The 16,535-nt window shown below is 42.1% G+C and overlaps 1 protein-coding gene across 1 annotated transcript in view; it reads left to right on the top strand.

Moving 5' to 3' along the window:
• The window catches only part of PGM5 (phosphoglucomutase 5), a 202,840-nt gene that overhangs the window by 108,519 nt on the left and 77,786 nt on the right, over positions 1–16,535 (top strand). Inside the window, exon 7 of the mRNA XM_060101197.1 lies at positions 14,431–14,546. Coding sequence (XP_059957180.1) covers positions 14,431–14,546 — 116 coding nt within the window. The remainder of the gene's footprint in view (positions 1–14,430; positions 14,547–16,535) is intronic.

The following is a 16,535-nucleotide window of genomic DNA, read 5'->3' on the forward strand; positions in this document are numbered from 1 at the left end:
TACAGTAATACATGATCTGAGATGAGTAGAATCTGCAGGTGCAGAACCATGGATACAGAGGCCCAACTGTAAAGTTATATGCGGATTTTCAGTTGCACAGGTGGTAGGTGGCCCTAACCCCTGTATTGTCCAAGGGTCAACTGTATTAACTCCAAAATGAAGAAAACTGCAACATCGACATGAGTAACTGCTTAGTTTAATGTAAAAATGTAACGTTTTGTCACTTTATTATTAAATTTAGTATCCAAATAGTCAACACTTGAAAATAATTTGTAGTATGTATTTTCTCATTTTGAAAGGATTCCCAAGTGTGCATGATAGATGAGAAATCTTGTCCATAGTTAATTGAGTGACTTGTAGCCTCATTTCAAAAACAAAATTATAAAAATCCTTTCAAGATTCTTTTAAAGCAAGAAGTCAGTTTTTATGTGAGATGTAGATATATTTTAATATGGTTGGTATGATATGGGTTGAAGCCTCACCCACACTTGCACACTCACAGAGTTCACCACTTCTGAATGCTATTGGGTAGGGCATACGGTTGGAGAAAAAGAAAATGTGCTGTTTAAAGCTGTGTCTTCAACAGTCCAAAGACTGCAAAAGGCTTTAGGGTCCACCCTTAGTCATAGGACCATTGGGGAGGGTGTGACCCACCCCTTGCTACACCAGGAATATGTTTAAGGGACTTGAGAGCCGTAGCTTCTGCTCTGGCTACATGCAGGTGAAACTGATGGAGAGCTTCTGCATCCAGTTGCACAGGCTGTGCATTGTGTAAGGGCCCCGCATTCCAAGGGGGCAATGTTCCCACTGAGGACACTTACATTTAAATATTTATTATGACAGTGTTTTCACAGGTGGCATTAAAGTGCTCTCTTCTAAGAAAAGCAGTGTGCTACCACACTTTCTTGAAAGCTGGAAGTTATTGGGTCTCAAAGATGATGTAGTACCTTTAGCACCAGGGCACTGCTTGGGCTGCAGCCTGGGCCGAAGGAAAAGGCAGTGCTCCTACCTCTCCACTCATCTGTATCATCCCTTCACCGTAGGAAGTGGTGTCTTGACCTGAAGAGAATTGTTCCTCTCACAGGAGACTGTGCCCCTGCAGTGGTTCTCAATGCCCAGAAGCCATCGTGTCCTCTGCTGACCCTGTCCCTCCTCTGTGGGTCCCCAATTAGGCCCAGCAATCAGCCGAAAACATGGAATGGATCCACACAGAGAAACATTTCCGTGCCTCAGTCTCTGAAAAGGGGGAAAGAACAGTTGAGAGGCATTCTCATTCCCCACGGAGACTCTACTTCTTCAATTAATTTCAGGAACTGTGTGTTCTCACCAACCTATTTTGGTCCCCATCCTCCAGAGACCACTTGGCCCTCTGAGAGAGAGTCTAGCCCACTGCATGGGTCACCCTGAATACAAACAGCTGCTTTCCCCATCTCCTTCCTCTTCCCCTACCGCCTCCCTAGGGACAGAACCCCAGGACCAGATTTAGATAGCTAAGAGCCCTGCTGTCAATCACCCTCACTGGCCCTGCCCCTGGGCTGCCTCCCTCTGTTGAGCCCAGAGCTTCCTGCAGTCCAGGACCTGGAGGAGGGTATCCGCTTCCCAGGGATGCCCTTCCACCCGGGGATGCCCTTCCAGTTAACTTGTCTCTCAAGCCTCTTTGGGAAAGGCATCTTCCTGAGAATCCTTTTTTTTTTTTTTGCGGTACGTGGGCCTCTCACTGCTGTGGCCTCTCCTGTTGCAGAGCACAGGCTCTGACGCACAGGCTCAGCGGCCATGGCTCACGGGCCCAGCCGCTCCGCAGCATGTGGAATCTTCCCGGACCTGGGCACGAACCCATGCCCCCTGCCCTCCTGAGAATCCTTGATGCGACTCCAGACTATTTGACATGTTCCTTCTGCCTTGCTCTTCAAAAGTGTTCAGTGGGAGTAAAGTCCTTTGAAACGCACTCCTGCTATAGTCATATAAGGGATATATTTCTTGGTTTATCTTAACCAGTGTTTTCCAGCATGTGCTGCATGAAACGTCAGCCCCACGAGGTGCTACTTATAAACATGAGAAATATGCACCCTCCCGTCTCTTTAAAATTTTACAGTGAAATGAGCATTTAGTTCTGAGAAATCCCGCAAAGGTAAAGAGAGACCAGTTTTACCATAATCTCCTACCTTTTCACAATAAACTTACAGCAGTGGACTTGGTAAACTAACATACACTTATTTAGAAGTAAGATTATCAATCTTTTCAGCCAACTCTTTGTAAGTAATTCCACGTGGAAGTTCGTCCACCGTAACTTAATTTTATCCTGAGCTTTCAATGGTCTCATGTACTTGCTCCCTCTGGTATTTGAAGGACTTAGTTCTGGAATCTAAATGACGTTTGTACCCATGCAGGAGAAGTCTGTGTTCCGATAGAGCCCACAATGTTTGCATGGAATTAACAAATGTCATTAAGTACTTGCTCTGTGCCAGTCAGAGCCCTTGCCCTCCAGGGGCTCACAGATGAGAGGCAGTCAGCTGTCCCAACATCTAATGCAATAACCTGTGCTGAGTGTGTCATTGGTAGGGTTTCCTGTGGCAGCACAAAGAAGGGACTGGACACATTGACCTGGATAGTCGAAATAGCCTGAGTGTAGGGGGCTGGATGAAAAGAGTGCTGGGTATCTTCCATTTGCCCCGGGATGCCTCTCCACTCTCTCCCTACACTCTGTCCCACAGGCTGACCTCTATGGACTGTATCAACTGGCTCATCTTCCCTCCTGATTTCAGTTGGGTTTGGACAATTGGGGGCACTACAGATGCCAGGCAGCTGGAGTAGAATGGGGTCAGGAATTGATTTCTCTCCTTGATGGGTCTCTATGGGCTGGCAGCGTGTCTCCTCTGAAGGTCATGGCTCCCGCCAGGCAGCCCTCTCCACCCAGCTCTGTCTCCAGTTCCAGGAATGAGTCTGGGGGTGGGGTAATGCTCGCCCTGATGTTACTTGCCCTGGGGTACTGTACTGTCCATTGTGCTCCCCTTCTCCACTGCCCACACCTGCGTAAATAGCACCTGTGTTTTGTTGTTTTGGTTTTTAAAATTTATTTATTTTTGGCTGTGTTGGGTCTTCGTTGCTGCACACGGGCTTTCTCTAGTTGCGGCGAGCGGGGGCTACTCTCGGTTGCGGTGTGAGGGCTCCTCATTGCAGTGGCTTCTCTTGTTGCGGAGCACGGGCTCTAGGTGCATGGGCTTTGGTAGTTGCAGCGTGTGGGCTCAGTAGTTGTGGATTGCGGACTCTAGAGCGCAGGCTCAGTAGTTGTGGCGCACGGGCTTCGTTGCTCTGTGGCATGTGGGATCTTCCTGAACCAGGGATCGAACCTGTGTCCCCTGCATTGGCATGTGGACTCTTAACCACTGCGCCACCGGGAAAGCCCAGCACCTGTGTTAAACTCTCCTCAAATTACTCAATTTGACTGTGTCATCTATTCCTGTTGGGACTCTAACTGATATGAAGAGTATCCCCATCTATGTGAACTATGTGTGCCAGGATCTGAAGCTGCATGGTGCTTTAAGGAGGCTCTACCAAAATAGCAGTGTGCTCTGGCAGGAGGATAGAGGGAAATGCAGGAAGCAGCAGCTGGAGAGGTAACAATGCTAACAGCTGTTGCTGCTGGCCGTGCACTTCTCTGAATGTTTGGGGCTTCCCAAGGATCACCCCATTTAGTCCTCCCTGAATAAGGATATTCAGTGTTATTACATTTCACAGGTGAAAGAGCTGGGCTTATTGAGTTTAAGTAACTTGGCCAAGGTCACTCAGCCAAGAAGGGGTGGAGCTGGGTGGGGACTCAGGCAGTCAGAATTCAGAGTCCATCCTCTCGTCCACGCAAAGGTGTTTGGACTTGATTCCACGGCAGTGCACGTCTGCCTACCTTTCCTGTCCACTCAGCTTTACCTTGTGCTATAAACATCGTTTCCCACAAAAGGACATCAACTTCTCCAATCGTTTCTTTCCACATAACTATGTCTTATTAAATCAAAACTTTTTAAAAAGATAAATTAATGTGGCATGAGCTTTCTTTATACTTATCGGCAAAATTAAACCCAATCCTGAGTAAGGATGCACATCCTGGAAGGGTAAGTGCAGCCTTGACTATGTGATATCTTTCAGTTGGGGTGGGTGCTTCTGTGTCCCTTGATAAATGCTCATTTTCTCAGAGCCCATTTAGGGATGGCTGCCTGATGACTTGACCTGAGTTCCCAGGAAACAGCGAACTGGGTCATACATTAAGCCACAGATCTTTGAGAAAACTGATAATGACATGATATTTTAATGTTTACCTCTGCTCATGGTATTACCCATAGAATGGTGATGCAGCATTGTACAAATACTTCTTTTCTCTGGGTTTTGTTCTTCCTTTAAAACGAGTATCATTTTACAGCCGCTGTATATTTATTTAATGTTCCATGCCCAGATGTCCCATTTCTCCTGTTTTATGACATAAGAGCAATAAGATTTTTTAATACCATCCAGGAAAAGATGCTGATTGAACCCAGAAGAGGAAACACAGAAGGTTTTAAGAAAGAGAAGCTTGGTTTAGTGAGATGTTTTATCTCCTGGGTTAGAGCTGTCACATCAGTTAGTATTTACTACTTTTTGTCTATAGTTGTAAAGGAATTGATTCTAAATCTTCCAAGGGTATTATATAGGCTTTTAGAAAAGCTTCAGTAAGGTGTCAACATACTTTAAAAGTCAAAGCAAAACAAAAAGACAAGAAGATGCTTCACTTTTTGCTCTTCAGGAAGCAATCTCATGGGAATCTGAAGGACAACTGACGGTCAGTCTTCTCTTTACCTCTCAGCTTAACTGGAACACTTGGGGCTTAATATTTGCCAGCCCTAGCCCCTCAACAGTTTTTCTTCTTTGAAAATAATTAGAACCAGGAACAATTTACATCAAAGTTCTCAAGCATCAAGATGGTAAACATAGACACTTGTTGATTCCCAGACATAGGGTTCCCGAGTATTTGCTAGCTTAAGAGAGCGAACCTGTGATTCTTTCAATTTTACGTATTTTTCTCTTGGATCTTTGGTCCAAGTCCAAAGCCAGATTTTTTTCTTTTAAGTGAACATCCTCAGAAATATGCCTGCCTTATGTTTCCTAACAAAAGTTAAAATCTAATTGGGAAGGATCCTATTTTCCTCTGTAACACTTACCTAAAATGAAAGTACAGAAGCTTTTAGATAAAGCAGCAAAAGCCCCTGGGTTTGGGGTCCACCTTTGTTTGTTTTACAATTGCCCCAAATCTAGAATTTTTTAGGGAGCATGAAACATACAGTTATGTTTTGATTTTTTTTTATAACTATTCTTTAAATGATATGTCCATTTCCCTTTGGATTAAGTGAAAGCTCCAATACCCAGAACAGTAATAGTGTTGTAATACCGTAGGACATTTCACAGTTGTTAGAGCACTTTCTTTTCTTTTTATACCATCTCATTTGATCCTTAAGACTTCCCTGATAAGACAGGCAAGGGAGGTGTTACTTAGTATGTGAGTTTTGAGGTTCAGACCAGGCTGAGATACTACAGGCCCCAGGAACAAGCAGCTTGCTGCTAAAGTTGACATATATTAATATTTATATATATGGTTGAAAAACTTTTGTGGTCATCTTATTGTGACAGCCTCATGTTTTATATTTATTTTACCTGAAAGTGTGAGTTGCTCCATTCAAAGGATGAGGAAAGAGTGAACTTTGAGATCGGTATTAGAAAACAAGGCCTAGTCGAACTCGGCTTGATTCTTATTGGTGAGCTGAGTAGGCCACCTTAGAAATGCATTTAAAGTGCAAACTCACGTAAGCCTTTTACCTCAGAGCAGCTCCAGCCAGCAGTGCCAGATATCAAAGAAGGGATCTGGGAGTGAACTCATCCATGTGAAAATACTAGGGGACAAACTTGCAGGCAGTTTTGTTCCATGTCTACCAGACCTTAACCAGCATGTCCAGAATGCTATTAAACTCCATCTTCAGTAGTTTATTTCTTGGGATGATGTAAATAAGGCTAATTTAAACATGTACTCAGCCATAAATACTACAGGGGTTTTTTCTTTTAAATAAAACAGCTTATGGAGCTTGATATCAAAAAAAGAAACAATCCAGTTAAAAAATGGACGGAAGACCTAAATAGACATTTCACCAAGGAAGACATAGATGGCCAAGAGGCACATGAAAAGATGCTCAGCATCACTAATTATTAGAGAAGTGCAAATCAAAACTACAGTGAGATATCATCTCACACTGGTCAGAATGGCCATCATCAAAAAATCTAGAAACAATAAATGCTGGAAAGGGTGTGGTGAAAAGGGAACCCTCCTGCACTGTTGGTGGGAATGTAAACTTATACAACCACTATGGAAAACAGTATGGAGGTTCCTTAAAAAACTACAAATAGAACTACCATATGACCCAGCAATCCCAGTACTGGGCATATACCCTGAGAAAACCATAATTCAAAAAGAGACATGTACCACAAACTTCATTGCAGAACTATTGACAATAGCCAGGACATAGAACCAACCTAAATGTCCATTGACAGGTGAATGGATAAAGAAGATGTGGCACATATATACAATGGAATATTACTCAGCCATAAAAAGAAACGAAATTGAGTTATTTGTAGTGAGGTGGATGGACCTAGAGTCTATCATACAGAGTGAAGTAAGTCAGAAAGAGAAAAACAAATACTGTATGCTAATGCATATATATGGAATCTTAAAAAAAAAAAAAGGTACTGATGAACCTAGTTGCAGGGCAGGAATAAAGAGGTAGATATAGAGAATGGACTTGAGGACATGGCGTGGGAGGGCGAAGCTGGGGCGAAGTGAGAGTAGTAACATCGACATATATACACTACCGAGTATAAAATAGATAGCTGGTGGGAAGCAGCCCCATAGCACAGGGAGATCAGCTAGGTGCTTTGTGACCACCTAGAGGGGTGGGATAGGGAGGGTGGGAGGGAGGGTCAAGAGGTAGGAAATATGTGGACATGTGTATGCATGTGGCTGATTTGCTTTGTTGTGCAACAGAAACTAACACAGTATTGTGAAGCAATTATACTCCAGTAAAGGTCTATTTAAAAATAAGTAAATAGGGCTTCCCTGGTGGCACAGTGGTTGAGAGTCCGCCTGCCGATGCAGGGGACACGGGTTCGTGCCCCGGTCCGGGAAAATCCCACATGCCGCAGAGCGGCTGGGCCCGTGAGCCATGACCGCTGGGCCTGCGCGTCCGGAGCCTGTGCTCCGCAACGGGAAAGGCCACAGCAATGAGAGGCCCGCGTACCAAAAAAAAAAAAAAAAAAAAAAATAAGTAAATAATGTTAAATGAAGCGTAATGTATATTTAACAAGGCACATCTCATGCGTAGCTCAAGGACTTTTTACAAAGTGCACACACCCATGTAACTACCATTGTAGATCAAGAAACAGAACAGCATTCCTGAAGCTCCCTCGATCCCCATTCCAATCACTACCTCCCGCTCCTCCCCAGAGATAACCTCTATCCTGACTTCTGTCACCAATGACTAGCTTTTTTGGTTATTTTTTCCAGCTTTATTGAGATATAATTGACAGATAAAACTATAATATATTTAAAATATACAATGTGATGATTTGATACTGATAAACATTGTGAAATGATTATCACAATCAAGTTAATTAACTCATTCATCACCTCACATAGTTTTTTTAGTGAGAATTCTGCTTTCAGCAAATTTCAAGTACACAGTACATGTTAATAACTATAGTCACCGTGCTGTACATTAGATCTTCAGAACTTATTTATCTTTTAATATTTTATTGAAGAATAGTTGATTTACAATGCTGTGCCAATCTCTGCTGTACAGCAAAGTGACTCAGTTATACACATACAGACATCTTTAGAACTTGTTTATTTTATAAATGGAGATTTGTACCCTTTGACCACCATCTCCCCATTCCACCTCCCCACCCCAGTCCCTGGCAACCACCAATCTACTCTTCATTTCTATGACTTCAGCTTTATTTTTTTTTTAGACTCCACATTTAAGTGATACCTTACAGTGTTTGGTTTTCTCTCTCTGGCTTATTTCACTTAGCAGAATGCCCTCCAGTTTCATTCATGTTGTTGCAAATAGCAGAATTTCCTTCTTTTTTTATGGCTGAGTAATATTCATTGTATTTATATACCACATCTTCTTTATCCATTTATCTGTCATTGGACATGTAGGTTGTTTCTGTATCTTGGCTATTGTGTATAATGATGCAATGAACATAGGAGTACAGATATCCTTTCGAGATCCTGTTTTCATTTCCTTTGGATAAATATCTAGAAGTGTGATTACTGGATCATATGATAGTTCTTTTTAAATTTTTTGAGGAGAGGACCTCCATGTTATTTTCCACAGTAACTGTACCAGTGTACATTCCCACCAACACTGCACAAGTGTTCCCTTTTCTGCACATCCACACTGGCTCTCTTATCTCTTGTCTTTTTGATAATAGCCATTCTGTCAGGTTGGCTAAAACCCCAGTAATAGGTGTGACGTGATATCTCATTGTGGTTTTGATTTGCACTTCTCTGATGATTGGTGATGTTGAGCATCTTTTCACGTATCTCTTGGTCATTTGTGTGTCTTCTTCAGAAAAATTTATTTTCCTATTTAGACCCTTTAACCATTAAAAAAAATTAGATTGTTTGTTTTCTTGCTATTGAGTTGTAAGCATTCCTTATATATTTTGGATATCAACCCCTTATTGGATATAGGGTTTGCAAATATTTTTTCCCATTCCATAGGTTGTCTTTTCATTTTGTGGGTTCTGAATATCCTCTTTCGTAAAGTGCCTAATCAAGATTTTTGCCCATGTTTTAAAGGATATCTGCCTTTTTTATTGATTTGTAGGAGTTTTTACATATAAACTACGTATAAGTCTTTTGTTGGATATATGTGATGCAGATATCTCCTAATCTATGTAGATGGAGGCTTTTTTTTTTGGTGGGGCATACGTGGGCCTCTCACTGTTGTGGCCTCTCCCATTGCGGAGCACAGGCTCCGGACGCACAGGCTCAGCGGCCATGGCTCACGGGCCCAGCCGCTCTGCGGTATGTGGGATCTTCCCGGACCAGGGCACGAACCCGTGTCATCTCCATCGGCAGGCAGACTCTCAACCACTGCGCCACCAGGGAATCCCTAGATGGAGGCTTTTTAAAAAGGGGCTGAGAGTTCAGTATGTAGAAAATAGAACCAAGAGGTGTGCTCAGCTCTTAAGAAAGTGGATGTTTGAAGATAAATTGAAGGAAGAGCGACCTGGATCTTTTCCTTTTAAAATCTATTGGAACTTTCTTAAAGTAGAATTCCAAGAGTAGCTGACGCTGCCTCATGTACTTGATATAATTCGTCATTTTTTATTTGGCTGTTTTCTCGCAAGGTAAAAGAGAGTCATTAGTAACCGTTGGTATTCCAGTAGAATATTGTCACATACAATGATGTAGTACTGTATAATTAAGTTAATATATATTTTAATACCTACTGTGGGCATGCACGGCGCTGGATGCGGGAGGTGCAAAGGTGGGTGTGCTAGCACCTCTACATGTAGTGAGCTTTTAGGGATATTTCAGGATGCTTTTGTATCTGTTATCTTGTTTGAGCACATGAGGGTAAGGCGACCACCAGACTGGTAAAATAGAAATAATTTGTCCTTCTGCTTCTCATACTTTTGACTCATATATGCACTGCCCTCATTCTGTAAAATCTTTATTTTCAAGAAATGCCTTTGTCTTATCCTGATAGCCCCACCAATTAATACCTGGAGAAATTCTCTTTGCTCAAAATGACTAATTTAAATAAAACATGCAGAAATTACTTCATTATTTCTTAATATAATATAAGGAACCTACAATGAGAAAAGACCATAAAATAGAGATACTTTTCCCCTTGCTATTCAACAATACTCCTTAAATAATAGATATTAGTCAACTGAAATCATACAGAATTTATTGAGGGCAAGTCTGACAAGGTATTATGTTATCCTAGACATTGAAGAGCTATAAAAGTATATAAGATGCAGCCCCTGCCCTCAAAGAACTAACACACTGATGGTTGTAGTGATGGTATCTGTGTGTGGAGGGAGAGTGTTAAGAAGGTAACAACATATACAATGACAATGTGAACATAAAAACCCCCTATCAAGAGAGGAAGCCTAGGGCTTCCCTGGTGGCGCAGTGGTTGAGAATCCGCCTGCCGATGCAGGGGACATGGGTTCGTGCCCCGGTCTGGGAAGATCCCACATGCCGCGGAGCAGCTGGGCCCGTGAGCCATGGCCGCTGAGCCTGCGCGTCCGGAGCCTGTGCTCCGCAATGGGAGAGGCCACAACAGTGAGAGGCCCGTGTACCACAAAAAAAAAAAAAAAAAAAAAAAGAGAGGAAGCCTAGGGCAGGAAGGGTTACTTTGGATTGATAACGGCAATGAAAAAAGAATTGTATTTGTTACAATAATGGAGCTGGTGCTACAGAACTAATCCCAAAGTGTGCAATGGCTCAAACATGGCAAGAGGTTATTTCTCAGTCATTAGAAGTTAAAAACAAGTGTTCTTGATTGGTGACTGATTCTGCTCCAAATGGTGATTCAGAGATCCAGATCCTTCCAACTTGTAGGTCCACCATCTTCAACATGTGGCTTCTAGGATTGCAGGGTTTGTCCACATTAGACTGGCAGAAGGAGAAAGAACATGGAGGATGGGGAATTTTAATAACCAGATTTGAAAAGCGTGTGCATTGTCTCCACTGGAGTTCCGTTGGCTAGAACTCAGCACGTGGCCACAGTGAACCTCGTGGGAGGTTGGGAAGTGTAGTCCAGCTGTGTGTCCAGGAAAAGATACTTTTGTTGACCACTAGCAGGCTTTGCCACAGGATTCATGATGGCAAGGCATTTAAGATAGGTTTTGAAGCAAAGGGAAGTATTTTGAGAGAGATTGGAAAGGAGGATTAATCCAGGTAATATGAAAAGCATAAAGAAGGACTCATAAAAAACAACAACAAAAATGCAAGAGCATATTTAGAAAATAAGAGATGGTTCAGTTTTTAGGAGCATATGGGGAGTATCATGGGAGAAAGTATTGGCAAAATAGGTTGAGGCTATTTCCAACCTGAAGCCACATTTTTAGAGGTTTTAAAATCCACACTAAGAAGCTTATATCTACCATGGTTTTTTTTTTTGTTGTTGTTGTTTTTGCAGTACACGGGCCTCTCACTGTTGTGGCCTCTCCCGTTGCGGAGCACAGGCTCCGGACGTGCAGGCTCAGCGGCCATGGCTCACGGGCCCAGCCGCTCCGCGGCATGTGGGATCTTCCCCGACCGGGGCACGAACCCGTGTCCCCTGCATCGGCAGGCAGACTCTCAACCACTGCTCCACCAGGGAAGCCCACCATGGTTTTTTTTGTTTTGTTTTGTTTTGGCTACCAAGGCTCAGTCCCATTTGCAGGAAAATTGTGGCCCAGATTCATTTTCTTTCTTTTCCTTCATATGCTGGTCTTTCCTAGAAAGTGAGTTTTGTTTGTCTCTGGCACATGGTGGTGGTAGTCAAGGAGAGGGGTGCAGACCCTCAGCATGAGCAGCTTCATTTTTAGCTTTTGTACCAGCGACTCCACTGGGGCCTCCTGCCAAAAACCAGTCTGGAGCCTGGTATCTGCTGAATGCTATGGTTGGGATGGATCCCAAGTTCAGTAGAAGGAGAAGGGAGGGGCATTCCTTTCTGACTCTAGGACACATCAACTCATGCTCAGGATCCGAGAATTTAATTACCCATGTTGTTATCTTAGCTTGTACAGCTGCAAATGTGGCTCATAGTTATAAAAGTATCCGGTCTTTTAAAATCCAGCTTCAGCCTGATGACCTCCTGACAGTGATCAGCTGAGAAGGGTGGAGCTGGGGAAATCCTCTCCCCTCCTTTCAGTTCTGCCAACTTGGCTTTGAACCAACAAGAATATTTTGACCAGAGAATATATATCCCCACACCCTCTAGCCTCTCTCTTACCCTCACCTCTGCCCCATGTTGCATATTCTGTTTTGTAATCTTATGCATTCATTTTAGCTAAATTAATTTTGACCCCGGCTTTATTATGCACTGCCCTAGAAGGCTTCTATGTGAATGATTTCTCCTTCCTTGAGCTTCTGACCATAAATTAATGGCTGTGAAAGCTTACCTTTGCCCTCCAGTTTGGAGAGGATTTATTTCATTATTCCTACCAGGATGTAAACATGATTGTATATCTTTCTTAGACTACTGAGGAAAAGAGAACCTTTGATGTAACACCCAAGCATCCAAAAGGTGCTTATTTTCAAAGCAAACTTTTTTTTAAGACATATTTTTTTTTCAGTTGAACCTTTATTTATTTATTCATTTACTGGCTGCGTTGGGTCTTCATTGTTGCGCACGGGCTTTCTCTAGTTGCGGCGAACGGGGGCTACTCTTTGTTGCGGTGCATGGGCTTCTCATTGCAGTGGCTTCTCTTGTTGTGGGCTCTGTGGGCTCTAGGTGTGCGGGCTTCAGTAGCTGCAGCACGCGGGCTCAGTAGTTGTGGCTCGTGGGCTCTAGAGCGCAGGCTCCGTAGTTGTGACACACGGGCTTAGTTGCTCCACGGCTTGTGGGATCTTCCCGGACCAGGGATGGAACCCGTGTCCCCTGCATTGGCAGGTGGATTCTTAACCACTGTGCCACCAGGGAAGTCCCTCAAAGCAAACTTGAAAGAGACTTGGCACACAGTTTTTTCAAGATTGTGAGCACATTAATTACATTTGGGTTCAATGGAAGGAGAAGTGTTATGTTCCTCTGGCAAGAGTTCTAGATATTTTTTCCTCTAGGTGGCCACAAAACAAACCTAAAGAAATCACTATTACATTGTGTCCTTTGTCCTTTGTGTATTTTTCTTCCTCTTCTTCACCGAGATGCCCTCACTGGTTCCTCTCCATGGTCACCTTCTGCACGTACAGTCATCAAAGGACTAAACCTTGCTGGTGGCAGGCATTTGATGTTTTTCTCTTTGGGTTGCTTCCATGTGGGGCTGATGAAACTCTTCAGGCCAGTGTCTGTGGCAGCAGCTCATTCCCCAGCCAACTTTGAGGTCTGTATATGTCTTGAAGCACTAAAACATTTGGGGAGACAGCAAGGTGTATTGGAATGGAACATGGACAGAAATTAAGCAGACTGGGGTCCAGAATCTAGCTTTGCCTCTTATCTCTGTGAGATCTTGAACAAAATACTTGACCTTCTGGGTCCTCTGAGCCTGAATTTTGACAGTAGAGCTTAGTTTTAGCTGTTTTTTAATTTTATCTAAATGGAACTGTATAGTGTATATTCCTTTGATACTGGTTTCTTTCACGTGATATTATGTCTGAGATTCATTCAAGTTGTTGCATGTAGCACTAGTTTGTTCAATGAAATTTATGCTATTGCATTATATATTGAAAATCATTTGTCCCTTCTACTTTGATGGACTTTTGTTTCAGTTATTACCAATTGTGATTCTATGATCATTTAAAAAAAATTTTGTGTACATACTCTGTTGAGTAATGTCACATGCTGGGTTCCCCAGGAAGCAGCTCTGAGAGAGATTCACTTGCAGGAACTTTATTCCTTTCTGCCATCAAGATCAAAGTTTCCTTCAAGAGCAATACCTATGGGGGAGTGAGGAAGGAGGATCAGACAGAGAAGTTGGAGCTGAAAGGGCCCTACAGAGTTGTGCCAAATAGGGGCAAGAAGCCTAGACCTTTATATATCTCTCATTTGCCAGGCATTGGATGTGGATTGACCCAAGGAAGGGAGCATGATTTTGAGTGAGACATCTCTCTTTAGCAGAGGGTAGGGGCCACATCTGTGAGCTGTCACCATTCCTAGAAGCCATCAACATTCCTAGAAGCTGGTAGAGTGTTGCAGTCCTAAAAGTCCTAAAATGTGTGTGTGTGCATTTGCGTGTTGGAGGTGAAGCTGAGCAGTGCACCACAGTGTCTACTACATCGTTAGTATTAATTTCTAGGAGTTGAATTGCTGGTTCATAGGATATGTGTATATTCATCTTTAGTAGATACTGTCAAACAATATTCCAAAGCGTTTGCACCCAAATACCACCTTAATTTAGATTCTGAGATTCCCCAACTGGGATCTTACCACCAAGATAAAGAAACATAAATGTGAGAATATGCTGTACATTAACTGAACATCTTCTATATTATGGGAAAGCAAAATTGAGTACCATTGGAATAGGCTATTTATCATTCTCTACCTAATGGCTTGCCATCTTGAAAACTGTCCATGTTGTTCAGGATGTTCTAAAATCTAGTTATGGCATTAACAGATCTTAAAGACTTCCTTATGTGCTGAGAAAAAAAAAGGAAAGGAGAAATATGAATTAACTGTTGCCTCGAATTTCATTTTTCAGAGTGGCCAAATCAATGAAGGTCCCTGTGTATGAGACCCCAGCTGGATGGAGATTCTTCTCAAATTTGATGGACTCAGGCCGGTGCTCTCTGTGTGGAGAAGAGAGCTTTGGCACTGGTAGGCTTTATTGGGTTGGTGTTACTGGAGAGGGTGGCTGCAGGACCCTGTGACCCTAGTTTGGGGACCTGTCAGTCCACTGTGAATCAAAGGCTGGCGAAAGAGTTAGAGGCAAAAAAAAAAAAAAAATCAGAGAAACCTAGTGGGATATGTGCTATGACACCTTCACGTCTTCTGCCCATTTCTTCTTCTTTTTAGAGAGAGAGAGAGAGAGAGAGAGAGAGGAAATATATCAAATTCCCATGTGTTCATCACATAGTTTCAACCATCATCAACTCCTGGTCAATCTTACTTTATCTCTACCTTCATCCACAAGAGGAGCCCTCCCCTCTGATTATTGTGAAGCATTCCTTAGTGTGAATCTTTAAGTATAAGGGTTACTGAGGGAAAAAAAAACCATATATATATATTATATATATATATAATATATATATATATAAAACCATAGTATAATTATCACACCTAAAATGTTAAAAAATAATTTCTTCTTTCACTATTTTAAGATGTCACACCATTGTCTTCTGGCTTGCATAGTTTCCAAGAAGTTGGCTCTAATTCTTACCACCATTGCTCTGTATTTAAATTTCGCCTACTTTCCACCTCTGGCTGGCTTCAACATTTTCTTTTTATCTTTTGTTTTTAACAGTTTAATAATATGTATAGGTACATGTATTTTTTTTTTAATCCTGCTTAGGGTTCTTTGGGACTCTTGGATCTGTTGTTTGTTGTTTTTCATTAATTTTAGAAAATTCTCTGCCATTATCTCTTCTAATATCTCTTTCCTTATTCTCTCCTCTCCTCTGAGACTCAAATTACATAATGTTAGATAATTTGTGACCATGGGTTGTCTCAGAGCTCTTACATGCACTATTTGGTTTTGTTTACTCTTTATTGTTTTTGTGTTTCAGTCAAGATAATCTCTATTGGCATATCATGAATTCTTTCCTGAGCTGTGTCCAGTCTTTTGCTGAGCCCAGTGAAGGATTTCTTCATCTCTGATACTGTAGTTTTTATTTCTAGTATTTCTCTTTGACTCTTTTTAAATAATTTTCATCTCTTTGATGAAATTCCTGATCTGTTTATATCTGTTGTTTATCTTTTCCATTAGATAATTTAACATATTAAACATAGTTACTATAAACTTTCTGTCTGATAGTTCCAATAACTGGTTATTTTCTAACTCTAGTTCTGTTGATTGCTTTGTCTCTTGATACAGCAATGATTTACTCTTTCTTGATTTTTGCATGTCATAATTTTTCGTTGAATGCTGGACTGTATGTATATAAGAACAGTAGAGACTCAGGTAAATAATATTTATACACAGAAATGGGCATACCTCTTCTTCTCTCAGGGCATTAGTGTGCAAGGTTACATTAAATATAGTCAGGAGTTGAGCTGGGTTTGGATTTTATTGTTTCTGTTATAATCTTTAGTATATCAATGTATCACAGGTTTCAAATTCTTCTGGTAGTGGGATATTTTTACTATGTACTGAAAATGATGATGGGGAGATGGAGGAGATTTTTCAGCGTTTCTGTTGCATTCACAGGTTTCAGCAGTTACTGCATGTCTGTGAGACAAAATAGACCTCTATTATTAGGTACTTGACCCTTTTCTTGTGGCAGCAGGTGTCTGTTTAGTATTGGTGTAGGATTCTGGGCCCATTGTTTCCTACTCTTTGTCCAGGGACAGAGAGTTTTTACTTCAACCCCTATTTCAGAAGCAGTGGACCTCTGCCTGGATCCTAGGGATGAGAAGGTTTGAAGCTCATTCATCCAGGAGCTTAAGGCTTTTGTTTCCTATGAAAGAAATGTTTGGGTAACTAGAAGGGTTTCAGGCTTATCTCTTGGCAGGACTTGATCATTTCCTGCATGTCAGCACCACCAAGTCTCTCTCTCTCTTTTTCCAGTCTTTCTTGTGAGTACCCAGGGGAGCCTATGGGAAATAACTTGGAATGTGCCCTTCATATCTGGGACTCCAAGCAATTTA

This window comes from Mesoplodon densirostris, chromosome 6 (assembly GCF_025265405.1).
Source record: "Mesoplodon densirostris isolate mMesDen1 chromosome 6, mMesDen1 primary haplotype, whole genome shotgun sequence".
In the NCBI taxonomy this organism is placed as follows: Eukaryota; Metazoa; Chordata; class Mammalia; order Artiodactyla; family Ziphiidae; genus Mesoplodon; species Mesoplodon densirostris.